The sequence below is a fragment of the Limulus polyphemus genome, unplaced genomic scaffold (genome assembly GCF_000517525.1).
Source record: "Limulus polyphemus unplaced genomic scaffold, Limulus_polyphemus-2.1.2 Scaffold657, whole genome shotgun sequence".
NCBI lineage: Eukaryota > Metazoa > Arthropoda > Merostomata > Xiphosura > Limulidae > Limulus > Limulus polyphemus.
The window spans coordinates 337,837-363,153 of record NW_013666267.1 but is presented as its reverse complement, the minus strand read 5'-3'; the positions used below and the strand labels follow the sequence as shown (position 1 = coordinate 363,153).

General features: G+C 31.3%; 1 protein-coding gene across 1 annotated transcript in view; it reads left to right on the top strand.

The window, feature by feature from the left end:
* Positions 1 to 16,630, top strand: part of LOC106459761 (metal transporter CNNM4-like) — a 37,508-nt gene extending 20,878 nt beyond the window's left edge. The window contains 5 exon segments of the mRNA XM_013919415.2: positions 3,013 to 3,156; positions 4,078 to 4,178; positions 4,181 to 4,220; positions 11,796 to 12,065; positions 13,622 to 16,630. Of these exon segments, the coding sequence (XP_013774869.1) occupies positions 3,013 to 3,156; positions 4,078 to 4,178; positions 4,181 to 4,220; positions 11,796 to 12,065; positions 13,622 to 14,289 (1,223 nt within the window). The 3' untranslated portion in view covers positions 14,290 to 16,630.
* The last annotated feature ends 8,687 nt before the right edge of the window (positions 16,631 to 25,317 follow it).

Here is a 25,317-nt window from a genome sequence, read left to right as displayed (position 1 = left end):
TATATATATATATATATATATATATAGCATGAAGAGAGTGATGTTGTAACATTTTCTTGGTCATGCGTGGGTAAGTATGAAAATAAATTTAGTTTCTTACATGTGTATGTGTTTTTCTTAAGTAAGGTATACTGTATTCTTCCTTTAATGTTACTTTCATTAACAGTGTTGGTTAGTGTTTCAGTATATCCAGTTTTGTTATTTTTATGTTTCTACCTTTATTATAGAGATTATTTATCATTCTTAGCATCGTTAACCTAAAACTTCAAAACTAACTGAACCGTGTCAGATATTATTGGATTTTCAGTCAGAAATATCTTTTAACAGAGAGGGCACCAAGCTGTAGAAACAATACATTCTAATCTTTAAGTAAAATTGTAAGAACAGTATATGTAATTAGTTATACTCATAATAAGGTTGGCTTTTATTTTTGATACATAGATTCCTCTGATTGGAAGTTCATATTAATTAAATGTGTGAGCTTGTGAAATAACATGTAATTTTCATATAACTAACTCAATTCTAAGTATGGTTTAATTATGGATGGCATTTTTAATCTTAACAAATAGTGATGGCACTAAGCATATTTTAAACTTTTAATTTGAAATTTCCTTATCCAGAGATGTATTTGAGATGAGCATTGATCATATAATACAAGTGGTTAAATTTGAACTCTTAACTTCTTCACACAATACACCTGCTTAATTTTGGAAGCTTAATTTCTTCTTTATTTGTACTTTTAATATGTTTGGATTCTTAGTTATTAATTTTATTATCTTACAAAACATCTGTTTAATATTGTAATTTAAGTCAGTACACATTAAAAAGTCTCTTAACATTCACAGAAAAGTATTTTTTCTGGTTGAAGTTATTTTTATAATGTTTTATGTTTGTGTATTTTATCAATAATTGCATATCACTGTAGACTAACAAACCCCTCCTTTCTGTACTACAACCACTGATATTATGTGTCTTAAATCATTAGCTACATATAGAATTATCCTGCCATATCATAAGCAACCATAAAAATACAGGTATATTGGAGCTGTTGTGTACTTAGTCTAACATATTTATTTATTCCTCATAAATATCATAAACACTTTTCATTGGAAGTACAACATATTTGTTTTATTCTGACATGGGACATTCTAAAACAGAAAATTTATATTGTTTACTAGGTTTCTCCAACAAATTCATTTATGTTTTAAATGTCTTAATATTTGTTATTTGTAGTATAAAGCACAACACAGTTTTTGTATTTTTACTGTGCTAAAACATTAATGATTTTATGTACTCAGCCATTCCAACATGTTAATTTCTTTTAAACATTTTAACTTTTTTTTTTTGTCTTATTTTTTTGTTCTTAATATAAAGTTTCCCTGGTGGGTCAGCAGTATGTTTATGGACCTACAATGCTAAAATTCAGGGCTTGATTCCCTACAATGTACAGAATGCAGATAGCTTTCATAAAATCTCATATTTAGCACTTACCTACAATAAATTTTTATCTACACACACACATACACTAAAAATTAATCTACTTTCATATCTATGAACCCAGTAACCATAATCCAGATAAATGTCAAAAAACAATATTGCGTAGATATATATACCTTGAATATTATCCATCACTCCAAAATAAATACGCCTTAGAAATAGAGTAAGTTACTTCTGACAGACTCTGTTTTTACTTTTTAGCACAGATCATATATGAAAGAAAATATCAATTGAATAGTAAGACATTTCTTTTCTCATTTCTCTGAAATGGTGCTCTTCCATCATGAAGTGTTTTAATGAAAAAGAAAATATGTAAAAAATTCCCAAAGAAAACTTATTTTAAATTATATCATATACTCAATTTTTGCTTAGGCCTGGTGATAACAAACTGTTAAAATAAAGTAAATCTCTAGCACTGATATGATGTTAATCTTTTACTAACCATGATGAGAGTAACATAAGGATGCTATATTGAAGTACAGACTGAGCCTCTCATTTTTTTAAAAATAAAAATGCACACAATTCCAGTATTGAGGAAGAAAATTAGACTTTCAAATAGTTTGTCCACTGGAAGGATAAATTAGCGATACTAATATTACTTACTCATCAAATTCATACAGTATATGAATATACATTGTTTCTGGTGAGTAAAAGATAATTGCAACTGTATGCATAAAAGTAGGTTTTAATACATGGATATCTGTTCAATGGTGTGCTTAAAATCTTGAAATAAAGTTGACTTTTATATCCATCAGATGTTATAGTAAGAATTAAATGGCATTCCAAAAGAATCTTTGATAGGTTGTTTAGGCAGAGTATTCATAATGAATCTAAGTTTCAAATGTATAGGAACTGCCTGTTGTAGAAACCTACAAATGTAGAAGGATGATGTTTCGAAAGTCTTCCGCCTGAAGATGAAAGGCAGAAAACATTCAAAACGTCATCCTCTACATTTGTAGGTTTTTACAACAGGCAGTTGCTGTCCATTTGAAACTTAGATTCATTCCAAAAAAGTTTGCTATTATGTCTGAACTTCCACTAAACAGACATCCATTTGAACAATGTTGTATATGTACGTACATCCAATGGACATAATCCAGACTCCTGCAGTAGTTAAGTTTACTTGGATATTTGATCATCTTGTACATGTATTGAGTTATGTAAAATAGATCAATTTGAATGTACATAAAATTTACATGTGCATCTACATTAAATTTTCATTGTAATATTTTATATGCCATGTCTTTGCAAACACACACGCACATACATACACACATATTGAATGTTACCATTAAACCAGAAAAGTACTTGTGTATTAATTCTATGTTATTTGCTCCCTTAAATGTCTCTTATAGATATGTGTAGCCAATTCCTAAATAAACATATATATTTTATTATTGTTATTATTATTCCAAAGCTAATAAATGAGTTACAGTATTACCAGTTGCATACATAGGAAATGTGTATTTGTTTGTTTGTTTTTTATAATTATTTTTCATTTTTCCATAATTTCAGGTCGCTCACATATGGCATTTGTTCGTTATATCAACACTGAAGGTGAAGGAGATCCCTTCTATGAAATTGTTGGTGTGGTTACTCTTGAGGATGTCATTGAAGAAATTATCCAGTCAGAAATTGTCGATGAAACAGACACTGTGTGTAAGATTACTCACATTATTTTCTAAGTCCTGTAATATAAATTGTGTTGTTGTTTTTTTCTTTAATTTAGTAAATCCAAAATAGGGTATGCTACTAGTCTTTTAACATTTATTACTTTTTTAATGCTTCATTTTGCTTACTTTAATAAGAAAGAAATCAGCAACTGTTGTATTGTCTTCAGGTGCATGTACGTATATTGTAAGTAATAACAAAATATAGGTTTTAGGAGTAAACGATGGTGTTAAAAAAGAAAACTGATGTCATATACAATGTGAAAAGTGCTTGTTTTTTAGTTCAATAAATTTTTCGATTCACATTACCAAACACCTTATAGTTAAATATATATTAAAAAATAGATTTGTTCTATATTTTTACAATAATATTGTAATGAACACAAATAATATACATCATCCTCCTTTTTCTTCTTTGTGTGTTTTTTTATGTTTTAATCATATTTTGTATATTTTCTCATTCTGGATTTACATATTTAAATCCTTGTGAAATATCATAATAATTAAAGTTACCGACTATTGTTACAGCTTTAACCTGTAATGTGTTGCTACAGTTACTGAATTAGTTAACTCACTACATTCACTACATAATTTTAAATAAAGCCATAAACATTCATAAACACCGAATCAAAGTAATATCTGAAAGTTATCTTTTGATTTATTAAACTGCTTTATGTCTTAAAACAAAACTTCTTATATGATGTGTTAAAATAGATTAAATATTTTTTCTTTAGATCTTGGAGTTCTGCGTAGAGTATTTTAGGCCTCGTTACTGGATTATTATATAAAAATTGATAAAAATGACCATTTTACTCCAGAAATAATATATTTCATCAAATCAAAGTTCCCCAGAATGGCTTCATCAGGCCTCTTTTTTTTTATAATAAATGTCCCCAACTTTTTACCTTAGGTGATAATAGACGGAAACAACTTCGTAAAGATGCTCAGGTGAAACAGGATTTCTCAGACTTTGCTAAGATAGGAGAAGGCCAACAGGGAAAAACATCATATATCCTCAACTGGCTTTAGCAACATTTCAATATCTGTCAACCTGTAAGTAGTTGTACTCATAACCAAACATATTTCTCAGACTTTGCTAAGATAGGAGAAGGCCAACAGGGAAAAAACATCATATATCCTCAACTGGCTTTAGCAACATTTCAATATCTGTCAACCTGTAAGTAGTTGTACTCATAACCAAACATATCTCCTTAGTTGGCATTAAAAGTATATTGATACTTGTCAATCTGTAAGGAACTGTACATGTAACCTGTCAAACTTTTTAGTTGGCAGTAACAGTCGACAAATATCTGTTGACTTGTTAGTAGCTGTACATTTAATCAGCCAGATCTTCTTGTAATTCTTCACAGTATTAACTTATTAAGACATGTCAACCTGTAAGTTGTTGTACTTGTAACTAGTAAATCTTATCATTTGTCAATAATTAATAGCTCAGCATGCAGATACAATTTATTAACTTCTTTCCTGATCACAGGTGTGTTATTTATGTTTTTTGACTTTTTTCAATCTCACAATAGAAATACTTAACCAAATAGTACGTAGTTTCCACATATGCAAACTATACTCTACAAGTATTTTACCGGGTATTTTTAATGATGTCATAGAAGAGTTTTTACTAACCTTTGGTTATTGGTGACATACTTACTGAATAGGTTAGGTTTAATTATTATAGAAAAATTTTATTTTTGCTCCTAAGAAAATTTCATTTTATATATATCCAGCCAGTTTTCAACTTAATTGATATTCATTAATATATCTTTTGATATTTTATTTTGCCCATTGCAGTATCCACTACTTCTGACTATAAATTATAAAATATATGGCAAAACCTGACAGAGATTTACTGGTGACGTAAGACCTCAACTTTTAAAGTGGCAGAGAAGATTTAACAGTGGTCTCCAATTTATGCACAGCACTGTATGTAAAAACTGGAGATCTATCGCACTAAAAAATGAACTATTTGTGAATTACATGTAGACTTGTTAGTGTACTATTACTTCTATTATCAAAGCATGTTATTGTTTCGGAGATGGATGACACTTGTTTTGTTATCATATAAAGGATACAGAAGTATGTCAAGTGTTATTAAAATAACTGCTGCATATCTTATCTACTTCAGATTGTGAAGTTTTTAAGTAAGTAGAAATGTTGTGATATCCCCTTATGACTAGTGCCGTCATTAATGTTAGCAGCCACCGTTTTATATCAAATCAGATTTATTCAAGGTTAGTTTAACAAGCTAAGATAAGGAACAAGTTTATTATCATAATTTGACAAGGACAAAATATTTTAAGTTAAAGGTCGAGAGATACCTTGAGTTTTTGTTTTTTAATGAAACCACACACTCCTTACTTGGAAATATAGTAATATTTTGGTACATACAGTTGTTTACTGTACATGCAATTATTGAGCAATCATTTTACAGAAAAAAGTAATAGGACACAGACTGTTAAGATTGTTTGTTTTCAACTTCAAATGTTAGTGCTACAATTTTTATCATCATTAGTTTTTACAGGAGACTTGGTTATAGCTTAAAAGAAAGCTCAAAAATCCTACAGTTTTGGTACATCATAAATATAAAATATTACCTAACCAGTCTTTGATTGTTATTGATATTTAGTAATAAGACTATACTTACAAAGCCTTTGTGTTTACAATGGCAGGCCAATTTATACTCAATAAGTAAATTAAAATGGCACTTGAGCATCTGTGTATATACAATTAAAAGGAATACAATGTTAAAATATGTGCACAATGAATAATTTATTGAAAATTGGGACCAGGCTTAAAAAGACTACGTGTTTTAGAGTTCTTATGCCACCATCTTTAGAAGGGCCTGGTCCCTTCCTTTAAAAATTATTTTTATTGTGCAATTATTCTAATATTGTATTCCTTTTAATTGTATATACAATTTATACTCTACAAGTATTTTACTGAGTACTTTTTATGATGTCATAGAGGAGTTTTTACTAGCCTTTGGTTATTGGTGGCATATTTACTGAATAATTAGGTTTAGTTATTATAGAAAAATTAAATGTTTCAAAACTTTTGAAGAATTGCATGTGATGTCTAGTGCAGATTTCTTATTGAAATTTAGGTTCAGATTTCAACCAAAATAATTTTTTCTCATTATAATTTTATATAAAAATGTGAATATTTCATTTTCATGTTTTTGCAGCTATGACTTCTGTAAAAAAAAACAACAACTTTGAATGCTCTTATTTGTTTTGCTGTTGTTCATTACTGCTGAGAAAATGAACTTATCAGCACTTAATTTTGTTTATGCTATTCAGGAAGGAAATAATCTTGATGCTGACACTATTACCTTTTAAAAGGAAACTTGAACAATCGGATAACCAGAGTAAAATTTAATGAAAGTACGTTTCACCAGGTTAACCTGGCATCATCAGATACGTTAACTACAATGAATGAATTGAAACTTCAAATATATATGATACAGTGCAAGGGTACACTGAACTTTGATTTAACCGTAAGGTATGATATTTCCAGAGGGTGTGTATTGATAGGGCTTGACTTCTTGAGGGTCAATGTCCGTAATCAATAAAATAGGAGAATATAAGTACTCTTTCAAAAATGTAAAATATTATAACAACAAAATTTATAAATTAAATACTGTAACTTGAAAATTGTAAATAGAGGTAAAGTGATTCACAGAAAATAATATAAAAAACTTTTTGAACATCAACATAGTTAAGTTAAAGTTAGAATACATACAATTTGTGCCAGAATACTTATTTATTTTAGGCATAAACTGTTTTATAAGCAAGGCTTCCTTAATTTTACAACAATTTATATTTTTTTCTCTGCTAAGAATTTTAACATTATCAAGATGAAATGAATGACCATGTTTAAACATATGTTCATGGATATGAGAAGGTGGTTATATAATGCTCTTTAACTCGGGTGGGTACTTGCCTGTAGGTTTCTCCAATGTAAGTTTCATCACAATTTTCACATATATTTGATATATGGAACAGGATGTATCAGTATCTTTGTATTTTTTTGGATAAAATTTGACCTAATTTTCTGCCGGGAAGAAACACAAATTCTATCGTTAAATTAATATCATATTTTTTAAAAAAATGTTTTTCCAATACATTCTGATGGAATGTGAAACCTGTGGGATAATGGAAATTATGCAATAAATGGGATGTTCCTCTATAACTGACTTGTCGTGAGCTTCAGATGTTTTCTTTTCTAGCACTGAGATGACCTTGTTTACGGACTGTAGCGGGAAATCGTTCTGGACTGTTAATTCATTTTTCAGCACTTTGAGATCCAACATCAAATGTTCACTGAATGATAGAGAGTTTTTATTATGCCTAATTTTTGTGAAGGATCATGGTAAGAGTTCCAGGATAAGTGGAAGCCAGTATGAGTGATTTTGTGATAAGTGGAAGTGTGGTAAGTTTTGTCCTGTCTTTTGACAAGAACATTCAATAATGGAAGTATATGATTTTCTTCATATTCCATAATAAATTGGATATCAAACTGAATTAAGTTCAGGTGTTGTAAATACTTTTAAATGGATGATGAATCCTGGAGTCCAGCAAAAATATCATCCACATATCTTACCCAGAAAATAGGTGGATGAAGGAAAGTTGAAATAGTTTGGTGTTCAATTCTAATCATAAAAATGTTTGCAAGAACGAGGCCAATAGGATTTCCCATGCCTAACCCTTTTATTTGATCGTAATTGAAGCCTTCAAATTGAAAGTTGTTACAGGAAGTTGTGAAATATAGAGAATTTTTCAAAATTTCAGAAGAGAGTAAAGATCTTGAAGAGGAGTCGTTATTGAAACATTCAAGAGCATGATTGATGGCTTCAAAAACAGGTACTTGTGTAAATAAGTTTTTTACATCAAAACTGATAAGAACGGAAAGTGTATCAAAATGTTTAAGTTTGTTGACAAATTCTTCGGAGTTTTTTTTTTTTATAAAAGACGAGGCACTGCTGACATAAGGAGAAAATACCCACGCTAGATGTTTGTAAGTTGAAATTAAATGCCCCAAAGGCTGATACGATAGGTCTTAGAGGATAATTAGGTTTATGAACCTAAGGAAGGCCGTAGATTTGTGGGGTACACGAGTCAAATGGTCTGAGAAAATTGTATAGCGGATCAGTAAGAGACTTGGACTTTTTTAGTTGTAATAAAAATGAGCATAGTTTCTTTTTGAGGGTAGGTGTTACGTTTTCGTTCAGGAATTTGAAATGAATCTTGTCATGCAAAATTTCATTCATTTTTGTGACGTAGTCAGTACAATCCATGACTACCACTGCATTACCTGTTTTGAACTTTAACAAAATATTGTTCCTATCCTTCTTTAGGGCTTTCATGGCACTGATCTCAGGAGGTTTCAAGTTTGGTCTAATTTTGTGATATCTGGTTATTATTGTTTGAGTTTTAGCTGAAAACTCTTTTAACAGTTTAACAATAGGATTATTACGAGAAATATGTGGAAAGGATATGGAAGGATCAGATGGAAAATTATTTTCTGTGAATCACTGTACCTCTATTTACAATTTTCAAGTTACAGTATTTAATTTATATATTTTGTTGTTATAGTATTTCACATTTTTGAAAGAGTACTTATATTCTCCTATTTTGTTGATTTTACGGACATTGACTCTCAAGAAGTCGAGCCCTATCAATAAATACCCTCCGGAAATATCATACCTTACTGTTAAATTTACCCAATCAAAGTTCAGTGTACCCTTGCACTGTATTATATATATTTGTAGTTTCAATTCATTCATTGTAGTTAATGTACCTGATGATGCCAGGTTAACCTGGTGAAACATACTTTCATTAAATTTTACTCTGGTTATCTGATTTATCAAGTTTCCTTTTAATTATGACAGAGTACTTTCTTCCATCGTACTGTTACTTTTTATTTTTTTGCATAGTTCTTAAGTCAATCAGAAAAGAATGTGTTCATGTGTTAATTGTATTTCATGTTTTTTCTTCTTCTTGCACAGCCATTAAACCCCCAGAAAGGAATGCAATTCCTTGTTGGCATGGTAACATTATTCAGGTTTGTTTATGTGACACCTCAATTGGCAAAGTGTGAATGGGTCCAGTGGTTAGTGTTAAAACACTAGAACTGTGGTTCCATTGCCTACACTTTTGGGCTATGGGTGTGCTACAAGAATCATAGTCAAATTCCAATATTCTGTCGGACAAAGAGTATCCCAAGAATTGGTGGTGGGTGCTGTTTACTAGCCACCTTCTCTCTAGTCTAACAGTTCAAAACAATAGATAGCTAATGCAGATAGCTGTTTAGTAGCTTTGCAAAAGTATCCAAAAACAAACAGATCTGTTAAACCCATCAGAAAGAAATGTGATCTTAAATTAATGTTCATTACTTAATTTTTTTTTTATTGCACAGCTACAATATATATGTGTGTGTGTGTGTGTGTGTGCGCGCACACACACACACACACACACACACACATGATCATTATTATATTGTCTTTTCCTTATTTGACAACTTTTAAAATTCAGAGAGGAATACATTCCTGCACGAACATTATTAAAATTTATTTTTCTTATTATACAGCTGTTTACTCTTCTGCAAAGGAGTAAGGCCCTCCGTGTATAGGTGATAAATTTCCATATGAAAATGCCAATGGAAATGATTTTTAAAAATCATTTGCTAGTGAAACTCCTTAAAATTGAGCTAAGTCAGTGTTAACCAATTCAATAATAATTTTTTTTAAATAAGGCATATAAATAATTGTAACTTTAATGTAGCAAGCATACTTGTCTTTAAGTTGATTCAAATTCTAAAGCTGGGAAACCCCAGTTGAATGGATAACATGTACGTGCTCTATCAGAAAGACACTTGATCAAATATTAGTCACTACCAATACAGAAATTGTCCTCATCAGGATTTCTCGAAAGAAGGCAGCAGATTAGTAACCTAAACTTTAAATAAAACTAATTTTTTATTATCTATATAATAACTAATTAATAATTAAACTTGAGTAATAATATAGGCTGCTAACAATGAAAATAATAGCTGTGGCTACTTTTGCATAATTTTTCAGTCATATTCATAAATCCACGAAATGTCTTCTGACCACATTTTATTCTATAAGTCTATAGATCCATTCTCATTTCTCATTACAATAATGTAAGGGGAAATGTAAGGAACAACTGGTGTTAAGTTTGAATCAAAACTTTGAAAAAGTGTTTAATATTGGAAGAATGTGTTAGAAAGTAAGATTTAGACACTCATCAAAAATATCTTATTATAACTTAACAAGATCTATGAAATTAGAAGAAAAGGATCAGAAAAAAAGAAAATAGAATGTGCAAAATATATTGGTTGGGTGATGAGGATAAATTTATCTTATGTTTGTTGGAACATTTAATAATATTAAAATCACACATTGCCACTTAGTATATAAGTGTATACAACTGATTAAGATTTAAGAAATGTTTAAATAATTATCTTATGTGCAAACAAATTGCATGGACATATGAATAAATACAATTTGACTACTTTTGTTACTGTAAAATTGTTATCTCTAAGCCTAATGCATAAATGGTTTGTAATTGTAGTAAATATTTTATTATTGAAGTTGTTTTACTGAAAAATATAAAATTTTACCACAAGGGTTCTTTTAAGAGTATAAGAGTGCTTAAAGTAATTTTGCACTAGAAAAAACATTTAATTTTGGATATTCTTCTAGTTAATGAGCAGGTTATATATATATATATACATGTATGTACATATGTATGTGTGTGTGTGTGTATGTAGTCATCATTTCAAACTCTTGTCCCTGCATTAACATTATTAGGCCTATTATTTAGTTTTTTCTCTTAGTGCACAACTGTTAAACTACTGGTAGAGGAATATATTCCCACAATGAATATCCAATTTCTCTTATGCTTATTACTAAGGATGCACGGGAACCTGACCAGATATTCAGCCCTAGCCGGGTATTGGACTTCCTGGTAATACTCGGCATAGGCCGAGTGTCGAAGTTAAAAACAGCTGAATCTGGGTAATTGAAAGTGGCATCTAACCCTTAATCTTTGTGGCAACTTATGAGGTACTGAAAGTTAAAGTCAATAATTGGTTTAGTTAAAAAAAAAATGTGTTCTGAGCAACAAAGACTGACCGTCAGGCATGGTTGAGAAGTGGATTTCTGAAGAAGGTAGGGGTTTTGAGAACAATATGAGTTAGGGTTTGAGAAGTTGGGACTAGATATTGAAAGTTGAAAGTAAAACTTGATTGTTCTGTTGGCAATTATTTGATTCAATGTCATACACATCAATTTTATTTTTGTTTCTAATTTCTGTGTATGTTGTTGGTGGGGGGAGAACCCGGTCTCGGTTGACATTTGGCCCTGGCTGAAGTTTAGTGACCAGGTATCCGGACCTGGTATTCGCCAAATTTTACTACCTGTGCATCTCTACTTATTACACAGTTGTCAAGCTTTTAAAAATGGACTATATCTCCCATGTTCTCATAATTTCTCATGTTCTGCTACTGTACAGCTTGCTAAACTATATAAGGGAATATATACACCACAGTGACAGTATTAAATTGTTCTTTTTCTTTATTGTTGCACAGCTCTTGAACCATTCCAGAAGGAATTCATTTCTACCACCGTTCTTCGACGCCTTATGACCCAGAACATCTTCTTCAACTTGAAGCTGCGTAGCAAAGATGACATGAATGCTCCAGCAATGACCATATACCAGGCTGGGAAACCTTCTGACTATTTTGTCCTAATTCTTGAAGGTAGAGTTAGAGTTCAAGTAGGCAAGGAAAATTTGGTTTTTGAAGCAGGACCATTTACATGTTTTGGATGTACTGCATTATTGAGTGGCATCACACCAGGTAAAGTACAGGTCCCTTTTTTATTAATAGTAGAGGTTTAAAATATTTAAACTGTGTCAGTCCGTGTCACTTAGCTGGGGGCGTGACAAAGTAATCTAATGCCTGCTTAACCTTAGAATAAACCTCATAAAATTTTGAGAATCTGATTTTACCATTAAATTTTTCTATCATTATTTGTCTATTAATTTCACTGAAAAAAAAAAATTTAGATAACTTATTTACCAATCACATTTAAACACAACACTCAACCACACATAATTAGAAAAAAACAGTTGTGTCTTCATTCTGGATTTTAGAAATTTTTCTACAAAACTCAATATAAGTCAAATGGAGTTTTTGAACATTAATAAAAAATAGCATAATATTTTCACATTGTTAGTTTTGAGATCTACACAATAGAGTAAAACTAAATAAAAAACTATAGTTATTATTGAACCTTGTAAAATTTTGGCTTTTTCTAAAGTAACTGGTAAATTAGGCTGTTAAATATGGGATTGAAAATTTTTGTTTTCATTCATAAAGTAATCAGAGGTAAACATTAAAGGAATATGCAGTGACATAAAATGTTTCCATTGAGTTTGATTGGCTAAATTCTTTCCCATCTAAGCTTACCAATGGGATTTAACTGATGTGGAAAATTAAAAACACTATAATTATGACACGATTGAGTTACAATTAGCATACAGTTTTAGGGTTATCATTTACAAAACTGCTACCAACGTAAAGGTCATTCTCTAGGGTCAAACCATGAAACATTTTGATAAGAAAAATTTCTTTTCACCCCATGCTTTTAAGGTTAATAATGTAGTGTATAAAACAAAAAATTATTAGATTTTCAAAAAAGAGAATAAAACATTAAAAATATAGCTATGTTGATCTTATGTTGCAAAGATTACATTGTGAATGATATATAGCTCTTTGTTATTTTAAAAACTTTATGGCCCATGAAGAATGATAGGACTGTCCATAATGTTTACAGATTATTGTTAACAAAGATTAAATGTGTGATTGATAATGGCTGAGTACCAATAAAATAAATATTGTATTACTGGATAGGTGTGTAAGATATTGTGAGAATAATGAGTAACCTCATGAGAACAGTAGAAAATTTCTGGTTGAGGACTTAAGTAACAGTAATTAGAATTGATAAAAAAAAAGACCTTTGTGTAATATTAAGTAACAGTGCATAGAAACAATAGAAAAGCATTTTATGTAAGCTTAGTAACAAATGATAGAAAGAATAATGAAATTTCTTTGATGAAATTGAATTAACAATGCATGTAAATTTCTGATTAAAGACTTAAGTAACACTGTGTAGCATGCAAAAAATGTTTGAGAAAATAACTGATCTATCTTTAGAAAAGTACCTTTATTAAAAGTGAGTACAAAATGAAAATCTGTATAAGGATTTTCAAAACACAAAGTAATTAAAACAAATTATCAGGATAGACAGAAAAGAGAAGTAGCTTTGGGTAAAATGAAAATCAGTTAATATATAGGTTATGAGACATGTATTACAATACTTTGGTTTTATGTTGACCATTTTTCATTCACAGGAGAGTCTGGTTCTCAAGTACTAGCTCCTGGTTCATCTCCTAGCCTGACCAATGCTCCAATAGAGCCAAGCTCATCAAAAGCAAGCTTTATTCCAGACTACACGGTAGTGGCAGTCAGCGACACTTTGTACATGAAGGTTCACCGTGCTGTGTACTTAGCTGCTTACAGGGCTACTCTTATGGAACGCCAGAAGCAGCGCTCTGAAACTAACTTGGAAGACCCATTTAAAGGAGAACTAGAGAAGGTCTTGAACACTGTCAATATCCTTGATGGTCTACCAGAACAGATTATAACTTCACCATCAGCTACATTCAACCAGAATTTATCACAGGAATCTAGCTCTCCGACTACTCCCAGCATACATGAACATCAATCCATGTCTCAGGTAAAAAGTGAATGGCAAAGACCTCAGACTAGTCTGGAGACCACCAGTGCCCCTTTCTTAGCCAATGAAGTCAAACCAAATGGTTCACTTGGTCCGGCAGCTTGGAAAATTCCTGAAACTCTCAAGACCCAAGAAACGAATGAAGATACTGGGAATTTGAAACATATTGAATTAAAAGTAATGGACTCGGATGGAAAAGTGGATCCAACTAATGATCATCCAGAAGAAGAAAGAACAACAGAACAAACACAACTGCTGTCAACTACTGATGCTCAGAGTTGACACCAAGCTAAGAAAACCACCTGATAGTACTCCTAGCTGTTGATGTAGTCGCTGTTTTGTAGATTTTTGCTCTCACAAATAGCACATATCTGTAGTATAGACTTCTATTTACAGTGAGAATGGTGTATGAGATGATAGTTTAAACTGTAATTTTTGCCAAATATTTTTTCTTTTTATATGCTGACTTGTTTCTTGTAGTTAAAAAGAACAGGTATGGAGATGATGTTATCTGGCTGCTGAAAATTGTATTAGATAATTCTTTATTTCTGTAGCTAAAGTGAGTAAAAACTATAGAGCAAAGATAATTTTTTAAATGTTTGTTCAATTTTTAGGTACTTCAGGAACTGTAATACTGGCATAATAACTGTTTGTACAGTTCTTGTGTTTGACTGGCTAGCTGTTGTTCATTTGTGGTGCAGATGTTACTTAAGTGTGCATAAAGAATAAAAGGTTAGAGGAAATATATATATCTGAAAATGGCTTTGTAAACAAATGCAGAGTGATGAACTTGTTGATAAAAAAAAGATTATTTTATTCTTTTATACACAGTTTTGTTTATTAGAAGCATCCACACGATTATATATATTATTTAGTTTTTGTGTTTCACTTAAAGTAGGTTTAACATTGTATAAAAATATTATTGCTCGTATTTTTCAAGATAGGCTTACTTACTCGAGTGGATAATAATCATTATTTATTTTCTTGTATACATTAAAGCAAACAATGATTATAAATGTTTTCATGAGCAATAATTATATGAATATAACATTAAAAGTCAGACCATTAATTAACATTACTAATTGCAGCAGTTTCTGGTAGCACGGGTAGTTCCAAACAGTTGATGAAGCACTGAAAGCTAGAAGATCAATGAGAATAATGTACATAGGATTGTTTGTGTAATCATATGCTATTGTTATTTGTAAATTCATTTGATTTTATGTAATAGCTGTTTCTCTATTTATATGTATAAACTTTCTATAAAGTTTGTACTTTTTGTTATTCACACTTACAGCATGACAACTTCAATAGCTTTAGGTTCTTTAATTGTACATTTTCAACAAATACAAAATTTCTTCCAAGAACTCAGGTCCAACAAGTATATGTCTACTCTAATGCCACATCTCTTCCAAGCATAAGTCAGGTGCTAGAAATGTATATTGACATTAAAGCTATGACTAGGACAAAACATTGATGTCATGTATTTGTGTAATGACCAGACCTTTTACCTTTCTTGCTAAACATCATGAATGCCACATATATGTGATAATACTAATAAAACAGCCTGTAATCTGCTTTAGATGGTTTAAGTAAAAGCCAATCAATGTTAAAAATCAAATTAATTTTTTAAATAATTTTAATAATTGCAATGTAAACCATTGTCTAAAAATAGTTCTTATTCTATAGAAGTGAACATACAGTCAAATTTATATGTTCGAAAGGTGCATATGATCATATTTATAGTTACAACAGAAACAATATATATATATAAGTAATAGTTTAATAAACAGTTGATATTAATAATAATATGGCCTGATTAGTAATCACTTAAAGACAATTTTTTTTTCAGAAGATAAAACAATACAGTTTACCAAAAAAATGTATGTGTACACACAGTTTAGTATATATATATACTTCCTAACAGGTTACACAAGTATCAGAAATATCATGAATTACCTTTGGAAATGTTGTCTTGAGTACCAACTGTATGAATAAATGATAATTAATGTCATAAGATATAATCATTCATAAACAAAACATTCTCTTATCTAAAATTACAAATTCATAAATTGCTAAATGTATTGTGTCAAAGTTAACAGTGGTTCTTTCTATACTCTTAAATGTCGAAAACAATGAGTTACAACATGTGGTTTTAGTACTCAAAACCGAGTTGTACTAATTTAGAATACTTGTATGATTTTAGAAAAGAGTTTGACATTGGGCTAACAGGTGGGTGTAATTTTATGTTTTTAGAAATGTAACGTTCGGTATACAGATAAATATACATTTGTAAATAGAAAAATCCATTGTTGTTTTAGTTTTAAGACATTTGATTCCATTAATAATGCCAGTGTAACCAAAGATTTATGTTGAAAACACCAAGTACTGGTGCTGCCTAATATTGCAGGATGGCTGTTGAGAATATTGTTGTATAGTTCAGTATTGTATTATCCTATTAAGTGTGATGTTTGTGTGATATCTTTAGGTTAAAGAATATAATATTATAATTACACATCACTGTTTAGTCATAATGTATATGGATTTTGTAAATTATGAGTAAAACAGTTGTAGTTTCTTTGTGTTATTATCAAGCTGCTGAATAAAATTTTAGTGTTAATGAAAACTGAAGTGTGTAGTTAGCTTCAAATGAATACGAAATAAAATTGCTAGATAACACCCAGGATAATTTTTATCCAGTGAATAAAAGCAGCAAGTTGCACAGGGTCAATGTGTTCATGGGTGGGAGTGGGAAAATTGTCCATGAATTACTTAATTTGAAAATAATACAAAATTTTTGAATTTTATTCTTAATTTGTAATTTTATTAATTTAATTTTAATAAATTTGTTTCTTTTTTTTTTAGTTAACCATATTTTATAAAGCACACAATTTCTCAGTAGTTGCATTAGTTGTTTGTAGTTGCAGTTCTTCCAGTAATATTTAAATCAACCATCAACTTTGTCAGTTCCTTCTATTTTGCTACATCATCATTTCATTTATTTTCAATAATACTTTTTTAATTTACCTATGATTTGAATTAGCAAATATTTTCGACCCTCGCTGAAATTTGCAGCATTATCTCTTTTTTTTAGTTTCTATATTTTCAACCTTTAGATCATCCTAAAGTAATGACTGAATATCAAAAGCAAGAAAGAAGAAATTAAGCCATTTAACCTGTCACAATGCTTATTGCTTCTCAAAACTGCTGTACAACCAGCTATAAGTACACAAATTAAAGTGGGTGAAATATGAATATTGATTTGTTGTTATGTGAAGCATTGCAGAGAGGAATACGTGGGTGAAGAGTTAATGTTTTTTAAAATAAAAAATTGTAGTTAGTGAAGTGTTAGAGAGTGTGAGTTTTATTAGTTTATTGAAGGTGTAACTGGGATGTTTAATGAAAGAGAGGATTAAGATAATATTATTAAAACTGATTTATGTGGAAGGTTAAGGAAAGGCAGGTTACGTGTTTGAATTGGTTTACTAAATGGCATAATTTGGTTACTAGTTAGAGAGTTTTTTAATTTTCCCAAAGGAAAATAAAAGTTTTACTTTTGTGTGAATTTATTATTAAGTTATAAACATTTATTAGTTAAATTATTTTTCACGTTTAGGGTTAAGGCTAACAATCATCAGTCAACATTAACAATATGTTACTATCTACAAAAATGCACAAGACTGGGTGTCTCAAAAAAAAGTGTTGAAAAGAAGCAAACACAAGAGGTAACTTCAAAACAAGCTACACATTTTGGTCTCATTTTAGAAACAGCTGCATCATCATAATCATCTCATGAAGATGCTCATACACATAAAAGTGAAGCAGGTGTCCTTGGTTGTGAATTTCGTTCTGAGGCAACAAAAGAAACTGGTTCTGACCCAAAGCAGATTGAAGTATACAGCTCCACCATTAATGAAGAAGAAGGTGTGACTGTGTCTGCTGTATGTTCTATGCCTAGAGCTGCAGATGAAGAAGATAAAGATCTTCTCATGTATCAATTTACTGATCCTGCATTATGATATAAAGAAAACAAGATTTTGTTGCAGGGATAATGGTGTCAATGAGATCCCAAAATGTGTAGAAAACTTAATGGAATTTACCATACTTTAGAGAGGTACAATGCTGCTGGAGCCAACTGTTCTTTAACTAAGGATATGTTTGAGCTTATGATAAAAAAAATTGAAAGACTGTTACAAGAGGCTAAATTATATATTCACCTTCCGAAGGCAATATTTACTGTTTTCTCTGTTGCCTGTTTGCTGTATCAAAGTCTGTCCTTGTCGGATACTGGATTCAACATCTCATACCTGATGATGACAAAACCTTGTCGAAACGTTGTATATTTGCTGTTATGTTAAACTTGTATTAAAGTTTTTCTTCATTACCCATTCAAGCTGTCTCAAACCATTATTAGTATGAAAATGGTTATGAACACCAACAAAGTGTGAAGGTCTATTTACAAAGATGCCATGCAGCAGGCTGCATCAACATTAAGTTAGAAAGAAGAAAAAAAGAGTTCCTCAGTCAAGAAAAATGCTGGTACAAAATGTTCAAACATGTTGCTACAGTTAAACACATTTCTGAATGTGGTATGACATTCTGTGGAAGTGTAGAAAGATTTGGTTCTCCAACCAATGAGAATTTCCTTGGTTTGCTTCAGCTTATAGCTCAGTTTGACCCAATCGTAGCTGCACACCTCAAAAAGTATGGTAATAAAGATAAAAGTAACTTTTCTTTCCTGTAATTGTCTATCTGTGAAAAGTTTACTAATTTGTTGGGCATCAAGGTACAGAATGAAGTTGTGAGGGAAATTAAATCAGCAAAATATTTTTCCACATGTTTGGATTCCACAGTTGACACAAGTCATATTGACCAGTTGACTATCACAATTTGTTATGTTGATAAAATCATTGGTTAACTGTTTGAGAGGTTTTTGAAATTTGTGCCTATACATTTGCACACAGGTACATCATTGGGTGATATGATTATTAAGACCCTGGAAGATCACAAGATACCAATCAAAGACTGTTGCAGTGAGGCATATGATAATGCAAGTAACATGTCTGAGAAATACAGGGGTGTAAAGACATATGCAAAATGTTAACTTGCAGCAGAATATGTACCAGGCACTGCTTATTCTCTGAGTTGTTAATGTTCACTTATTTGCTTTGAATTTTTTTGCTATAGTTCAGATGATGTATAATTTTTTTTCAGCTTCTATACACCATTGGGAATTGTTTCTCGACCACCTGAAACCCAATGACGAAGGAAGAGTACTTGCCCTGAAGGAACTGGGAGACATTTGGTGGTCCAATTATGCTAATGCTGACCAAGATTTACAATTGAACTGTAGCAACATTCTTGAGTGTCTAGAGAAAATGGAAAATAATTCAGATGAAAAAGCAGACACACACCACCAAGCAAAATCGTTTGCTGCAAAAATGAGAAAGTTGGAGAATGTTTATTTGGGTATCCTTTGGAGCAGGATTTTAGTCTAATCTAATAAAACAAGTGTCTATTTATAGTCAAATACGTTGAACTTAGGAAATGGTGCTAAAGTCACTTGAGCAATATGTTGACAGTCTTAGAGATGAGTTTGAGAACATAGAAGCAGCTGCTAAGACAATCATGCCCGACAATAATTATGAGAGCCAATCCCAAAAGCAAACCTTCGTACCAAATTTGGTGAAGATCCATCTACAGGGGGAGAAGTAGTGTTAAAAAAACGCAAAACGTCCATAAAAGCCACAAAACTGAAAACTTGTATGTACTCCCGCATGGACCTAATGAACCTCCATACCAGTTTTAGTGAAGATGCATCCACACCCTATGAAGTAGTTTCATGGACAGACAGATATATAATATTTATATCGATATATTATTAGTAAAATGTACCATCACAACTAGGCCTTTATATCATTAAGCTTATATTCTGGTCCAAAACGTAGATCTTCCTTTCCAAAATTCTGTTTCTCTCCATTTATTATTCGTCTTTTGAGAAAAAAATGATTAACTAATTGTATCTTTTAATTTTATTTACTCTCTCTATACATCCTTAGTTATTTTTTGTAAACCGAGGGTTTGAGCTTTGGCGAAGCTTTTATGCAGTTCATACGACCAACATGGTTGAATTCATAAGGAATACTGTGAACCATTATTATTATGTTCTCACTGATTGGAAAGAGAATGGTATAATTGTGCATCGTTTATGAAGTTCACATCTTATAGAATTTATCAAGTTCGAAAAAGTCTCTCGGTGGGACAGCGGTAAGTCTTCGGATTTACAACGCTAAAATCAGGGGTGCGATTACCCTCGGTGGACACAGCTGATAGCCCGATGTGGTTTTTCTACAAGAAAACACTAAAGTTCGAAAATTGAACAAGGGAAAAGTATTAACACCTTCGTCTTTAACTCCCCATTTAATGTTGCGATATTTAAACTCTCAAGTTATTTCCTTTTGACATTTACATACAACGAAATTTACACCATTTTAATTGTTTGTTTGAATTTATGCACAAAGCTACACAATGGGCTATCTGTGCTATGCCCACCACGGGTATCGAAACCCGGTTTCTAGCGTTGTAAGTCCGCAGACATACCGCTGTGCCACTGGGGGGGGGCTTAAACCATTTTAAATGGAATAGGTAATGAATTTGAATATATAAAATATATTCAATCAAGAAACATGTACAATGAATTTTTTTTTTATTCAGAAATATTTAATGTATTCAAAATTCTCAACTCCTAGACACGTTTTCTTTTTCATATATATAAATTAAAACGATAATTTCAAATGAACTAGATTGAAGTATTAAAATAGCTGGCTGTGAGCATGTATATATGTTCTTATGTAATGGTACTAAAATACTGGACTGCTAATATTACAGTCAAGCATAGAAAGAAATAATCTTACCGTTTCTGACATACATTTAGCGATTCCAGAATATACTAGAAGGGGTAAGGTTTCATATGAAAACAGTGATCTATCTCTGACACGGGTGTATACTTTATCAGGTCAAATGTTGCTACTCCAATAATTTGGCATACACTACATCAATAAAAGTATTAGGACAACATATTCCCAGCTAGAGATAGGACCAATTAAACTCATATTTGAATCGAAGGTGCATTGCTATGTAGGTTTTATAAACATCAGCAGCTGACACAGACAGACAGCTGCAGTTAAGATGCTACGAAGAAAGACGTTTACAGCCATTTAAAGAGAAATAGTAGTATGGATGTCCCAGACATTTCAGACTGTCTACTCACTCCCACCCCCTTTAATTATGGGCAATATGCTGAAGAAAGGAAAGACAAGGGGACAAGCTAATGTAAATAAAAGGCCCAGATGCTCAAAATTAAACATCCCTCTGTTCATTCAGACGTCGAAACATGTTTAAAAATGAAACTTCACATCTATATTTAAGTCCATCACCCAGGACTTGTGAATTCATGATTGCAGGTCATTTCTTCACTGCCTATGGAAGCTCCGTGCAACTGGATTTCACAGAACGTAATCCAATCATCGGTCTCGTGAATGTAAGGACCAATTTTTTATTGTGGATTGAAACTGGGAATAAAAACGATAGAACAGCATTATACATGGTGATGAATCTCGTTACACATTGACTGCTTCAAATTATTGGGTCTGTATTTCACAGAAACTGGAGACAACTTTGGACACTTTCATCCCTCGAAGAGTGGTTGGAACCTTATCACCATGTGGAATTGTTTTAGTTGGTTTGAACTGAGTTCTCTGATGATAGTTAAGGAAATTGCATATGCCTTTTCGTATTGCCGTATTTTAAATAATTCCGTACTACCGATATTAATATACGTTTATGGTGAAGGATATGCCTCTTCAGAATGATAATTCATTATGCCATGCACACACCATTCCCAGCAGTGGTTTGAGACAATCAACGCCCAGAATCTGTTTTGGGCAACATAGAACCATAATTTGACCCTAAATCAACTGTTCTGGAACGTCACATGAGTGACAGAAAGAACAGATCTTGAAACTTCACTACAATTGGAGTTGTGATGGTCTTGTCCACGAAGTATATCTCAACACCTGGTGATATGTGCTATTAACAAAGTTTAGGTTATGATTAATGCTAAAAGCAGACCCACTCCATATCAAAATGGCAGATTTCAGTGGGAAAACATGACACCTTATTCTCAGGGGTTATTATTCCATTACTTGTTGTATTGTAGTTGTAAATTTAATTAATGGACATTTTAAAAATCAGTCTTTGAAATACTCTTATCACTCAATTTCTATTTTATTAATTTTTTGGGGAGGGAGAGTTTTTAATGCATTCTATGTTCTGAGGTTGCATTTGATTTAATAACAAATTCAGAAATTAAAATATAATATTTTATTTTATTAAGTGAAAGCTATGAACAGTTACTAAGTTCATTTAGAATAATGAGTTTTACGCAGCAATTTCTCAAAATACTATAAGCATCAGTAGTTTTGTGTTTTTCATTATTTTATTTCTGTGTAAGGATAGAAGTATGTAAACAAAAATCAAGAGAGTGTGGATGTATATATATATAAGTAGTAAGGGCCGCACTTTACCGCCCAAAGGAGGGGGAGAGGGGTATCGTCACATGCGTGACATCATCAAAGATGGTGTGATCATAGTTCCAAAAGTTGCCACCAGAAGATGCGTCCTTACAAACGTGTTGCTAGGCCGCCATGGGAGGCGGCCATAATGGATGTTTACGTAATAGTACCATAAAACAGAGAACGTGTTTCTAAGACGTCATAATAGGCAGCCATGTCTCATCATGTCGATAATTAATCATTAATTAATTAAATCGTCATAAAAAAAGGATGCTTAACAATAATGAATTAAATCATTTATAAATAAATCAAGTCCTTAAAAAGGACATTACATTGTCATTTATTAGTCCTACAAGAACAATACAGTAATTAAAATTTACTCAAGTGATTAAAGATTTTCAGTCTAATTTATCAGTTAATTACATTTCCTGTCCTAAAAGGACTATATCTTACTCAATCAAGTGTTTTCAGTAACAGGATTATACAGAATGTATTGTTACAACATATACGAAATAGAGAACATATTGCATGACACAATGATGCATACAATACATGACTTTGGGTTTAAATCACCCTTAAACGATCGATATCATGCAATAATTAAAACTTATACTTTTACTTTATACAACATTTTACATAATCAATAAAACGTTTATTAAGCAATAACATTTTTACTAATTTGACTTTATGCAACAAACTAATTTACACATGTTACTTTATCTCATGTTTTACAAAGGCGAACTTTCACATATGTATATACTTAATTGTCATTATTTTTACAACTGTCCATAAGATTTTAACAAATATACTGTGACAGTACTTATTCATGTCATCAATGTCAAAAACATTATTTAAGGTAACATGTTTGAATAAGATTACAACTTACACTATACTACATATGATTGATTACTATTATAGAATAAGAACACTTTCCACATTAGTGATGTAAGTTGTTCAAAATGCGGTCTACAAAATATCTGTGATATTTGCATCAATGAAAGCATACAATCAGGAACACACATACAAAAATCTACATTTCATTTCTATTATACATTGATAAGACTAACAAACCTGTATCTAATTCAAACCTTGATACTGTAACTTTCATTCACTCACAGTTATTGTAAGAAGAAAGACTAGACATGTAAAGCTTTCTTTAACTCAACACACAGTTTACCAAGTTTGACTAATTGAAGATCACTGACAGACTAGGTTAAGAAAATATACAAGTTAGAAAAACCATCTGCTTAGAATGACAAAGGTCAGTTCTGAGTTGACCAAGTCTATGTTGTTTGCAAAGTAAGTGCTGTGTTGAAATTTAGAAGTAGAGCAGAGTTCGAAGAAATATAAGTAAAGTTTGACAGTCCGAAGTGTTTGATATTCAAGGCTACTGACAGGCTTGGTGTATAGGATTAAAATGACAAAGTTTATTTGCAGTGACTGGCTAGCTAGTCCAAGGACTAAGTGATTAAAGTTTGATAACAATTCAATGTTTGTAACAAAAACACCAGTTACTATAATAACTACAATGCTAAAATCAGGGGTTCGATACCCGTGGTGGGCAGAGCACAGATAGCCCATTGTGTAGCTTTGTGCTTAACTACAAAGAAACAAACTATAACAATTTTATAATAATGAACTTTAATTAATATTCACTTTACACAAGTAATCAAAGTTTTCTTTATTTTAGAAATTATGCTAAACATTTGAAGTTTTTGATGTATCCGATTCACAGCAACACCTTTAGTTTATCCTTTTTTTTAATTGAAATATTGGTTTTTTACTACCATCGTTTAATATCAGCTAAAAACCGCTGTGGCACGATGAAATCGAAAACAAAAAATGGAAAAGCTTATACCACGAAAAATGGCTAATGCAAAATAGATGTTTTAATATCACATCGTTTCAAGTTGGGGCACCCTTCCTCTGTAATGGAATAAAATGTTTGATATCACAAGAATGATCAAACATAGAACTAACATCATGAAACAGATTTAATGTAGCATGCACGTGAAATACTGACAAAACAATATTTTTACAATAGGATAATATATATATCATTATAAATGAAAATATGAGTCCAAATGGGAACAAGAATCAAAAATAAGTTTGAATTATATTTTAACGTATTTGAAAAAATGTCAATAATATTAACAGGTAAATTAGGTGTTTTGCATTGTTGCAGAGCAACAATATTACGTGTGTAAAGTTCGAAACGTAGCCAGTGCTCCGAGGTCAAACAAAAACGAAAAAAGTAAATAATAAGATAAAAGATTAATTAGTGAATTAAAGGTGAAGAATATATATATGTGTGTGTGTGTGTGTGTGAAAGGACAAGATAAAAAATGAGCTCGTGCTTAAACATCTTTATGAGTTCTCATATGTTTATACGCGCGTGCGCACACACTCACCAGCATAGGTAGAGTTACAGAAAAGAAAATATTTCGTTTATTCCCTTCGGGTGAATGGTACCAAGCCGATATATGAGTTAATATTCATCTTGTTATCTCTTTTACTTGACTGTCGATGAATGACGGAGGGCCAGGATTGTGAAGTGTCTAATGTTGTGATCATTATTATTGAAATGTTTAGCCACAGGTTTGTCAGGATCATAATTCTGGATGTTATGGATGTGCTCACGTGCTCATTCAGACAACATCCGACCTGTTTCTCCTACGTACAGTTGTCTATAATATAAACAAGAGGTGCAATAAATTAGGCACTTGGATGTACAGGTGAA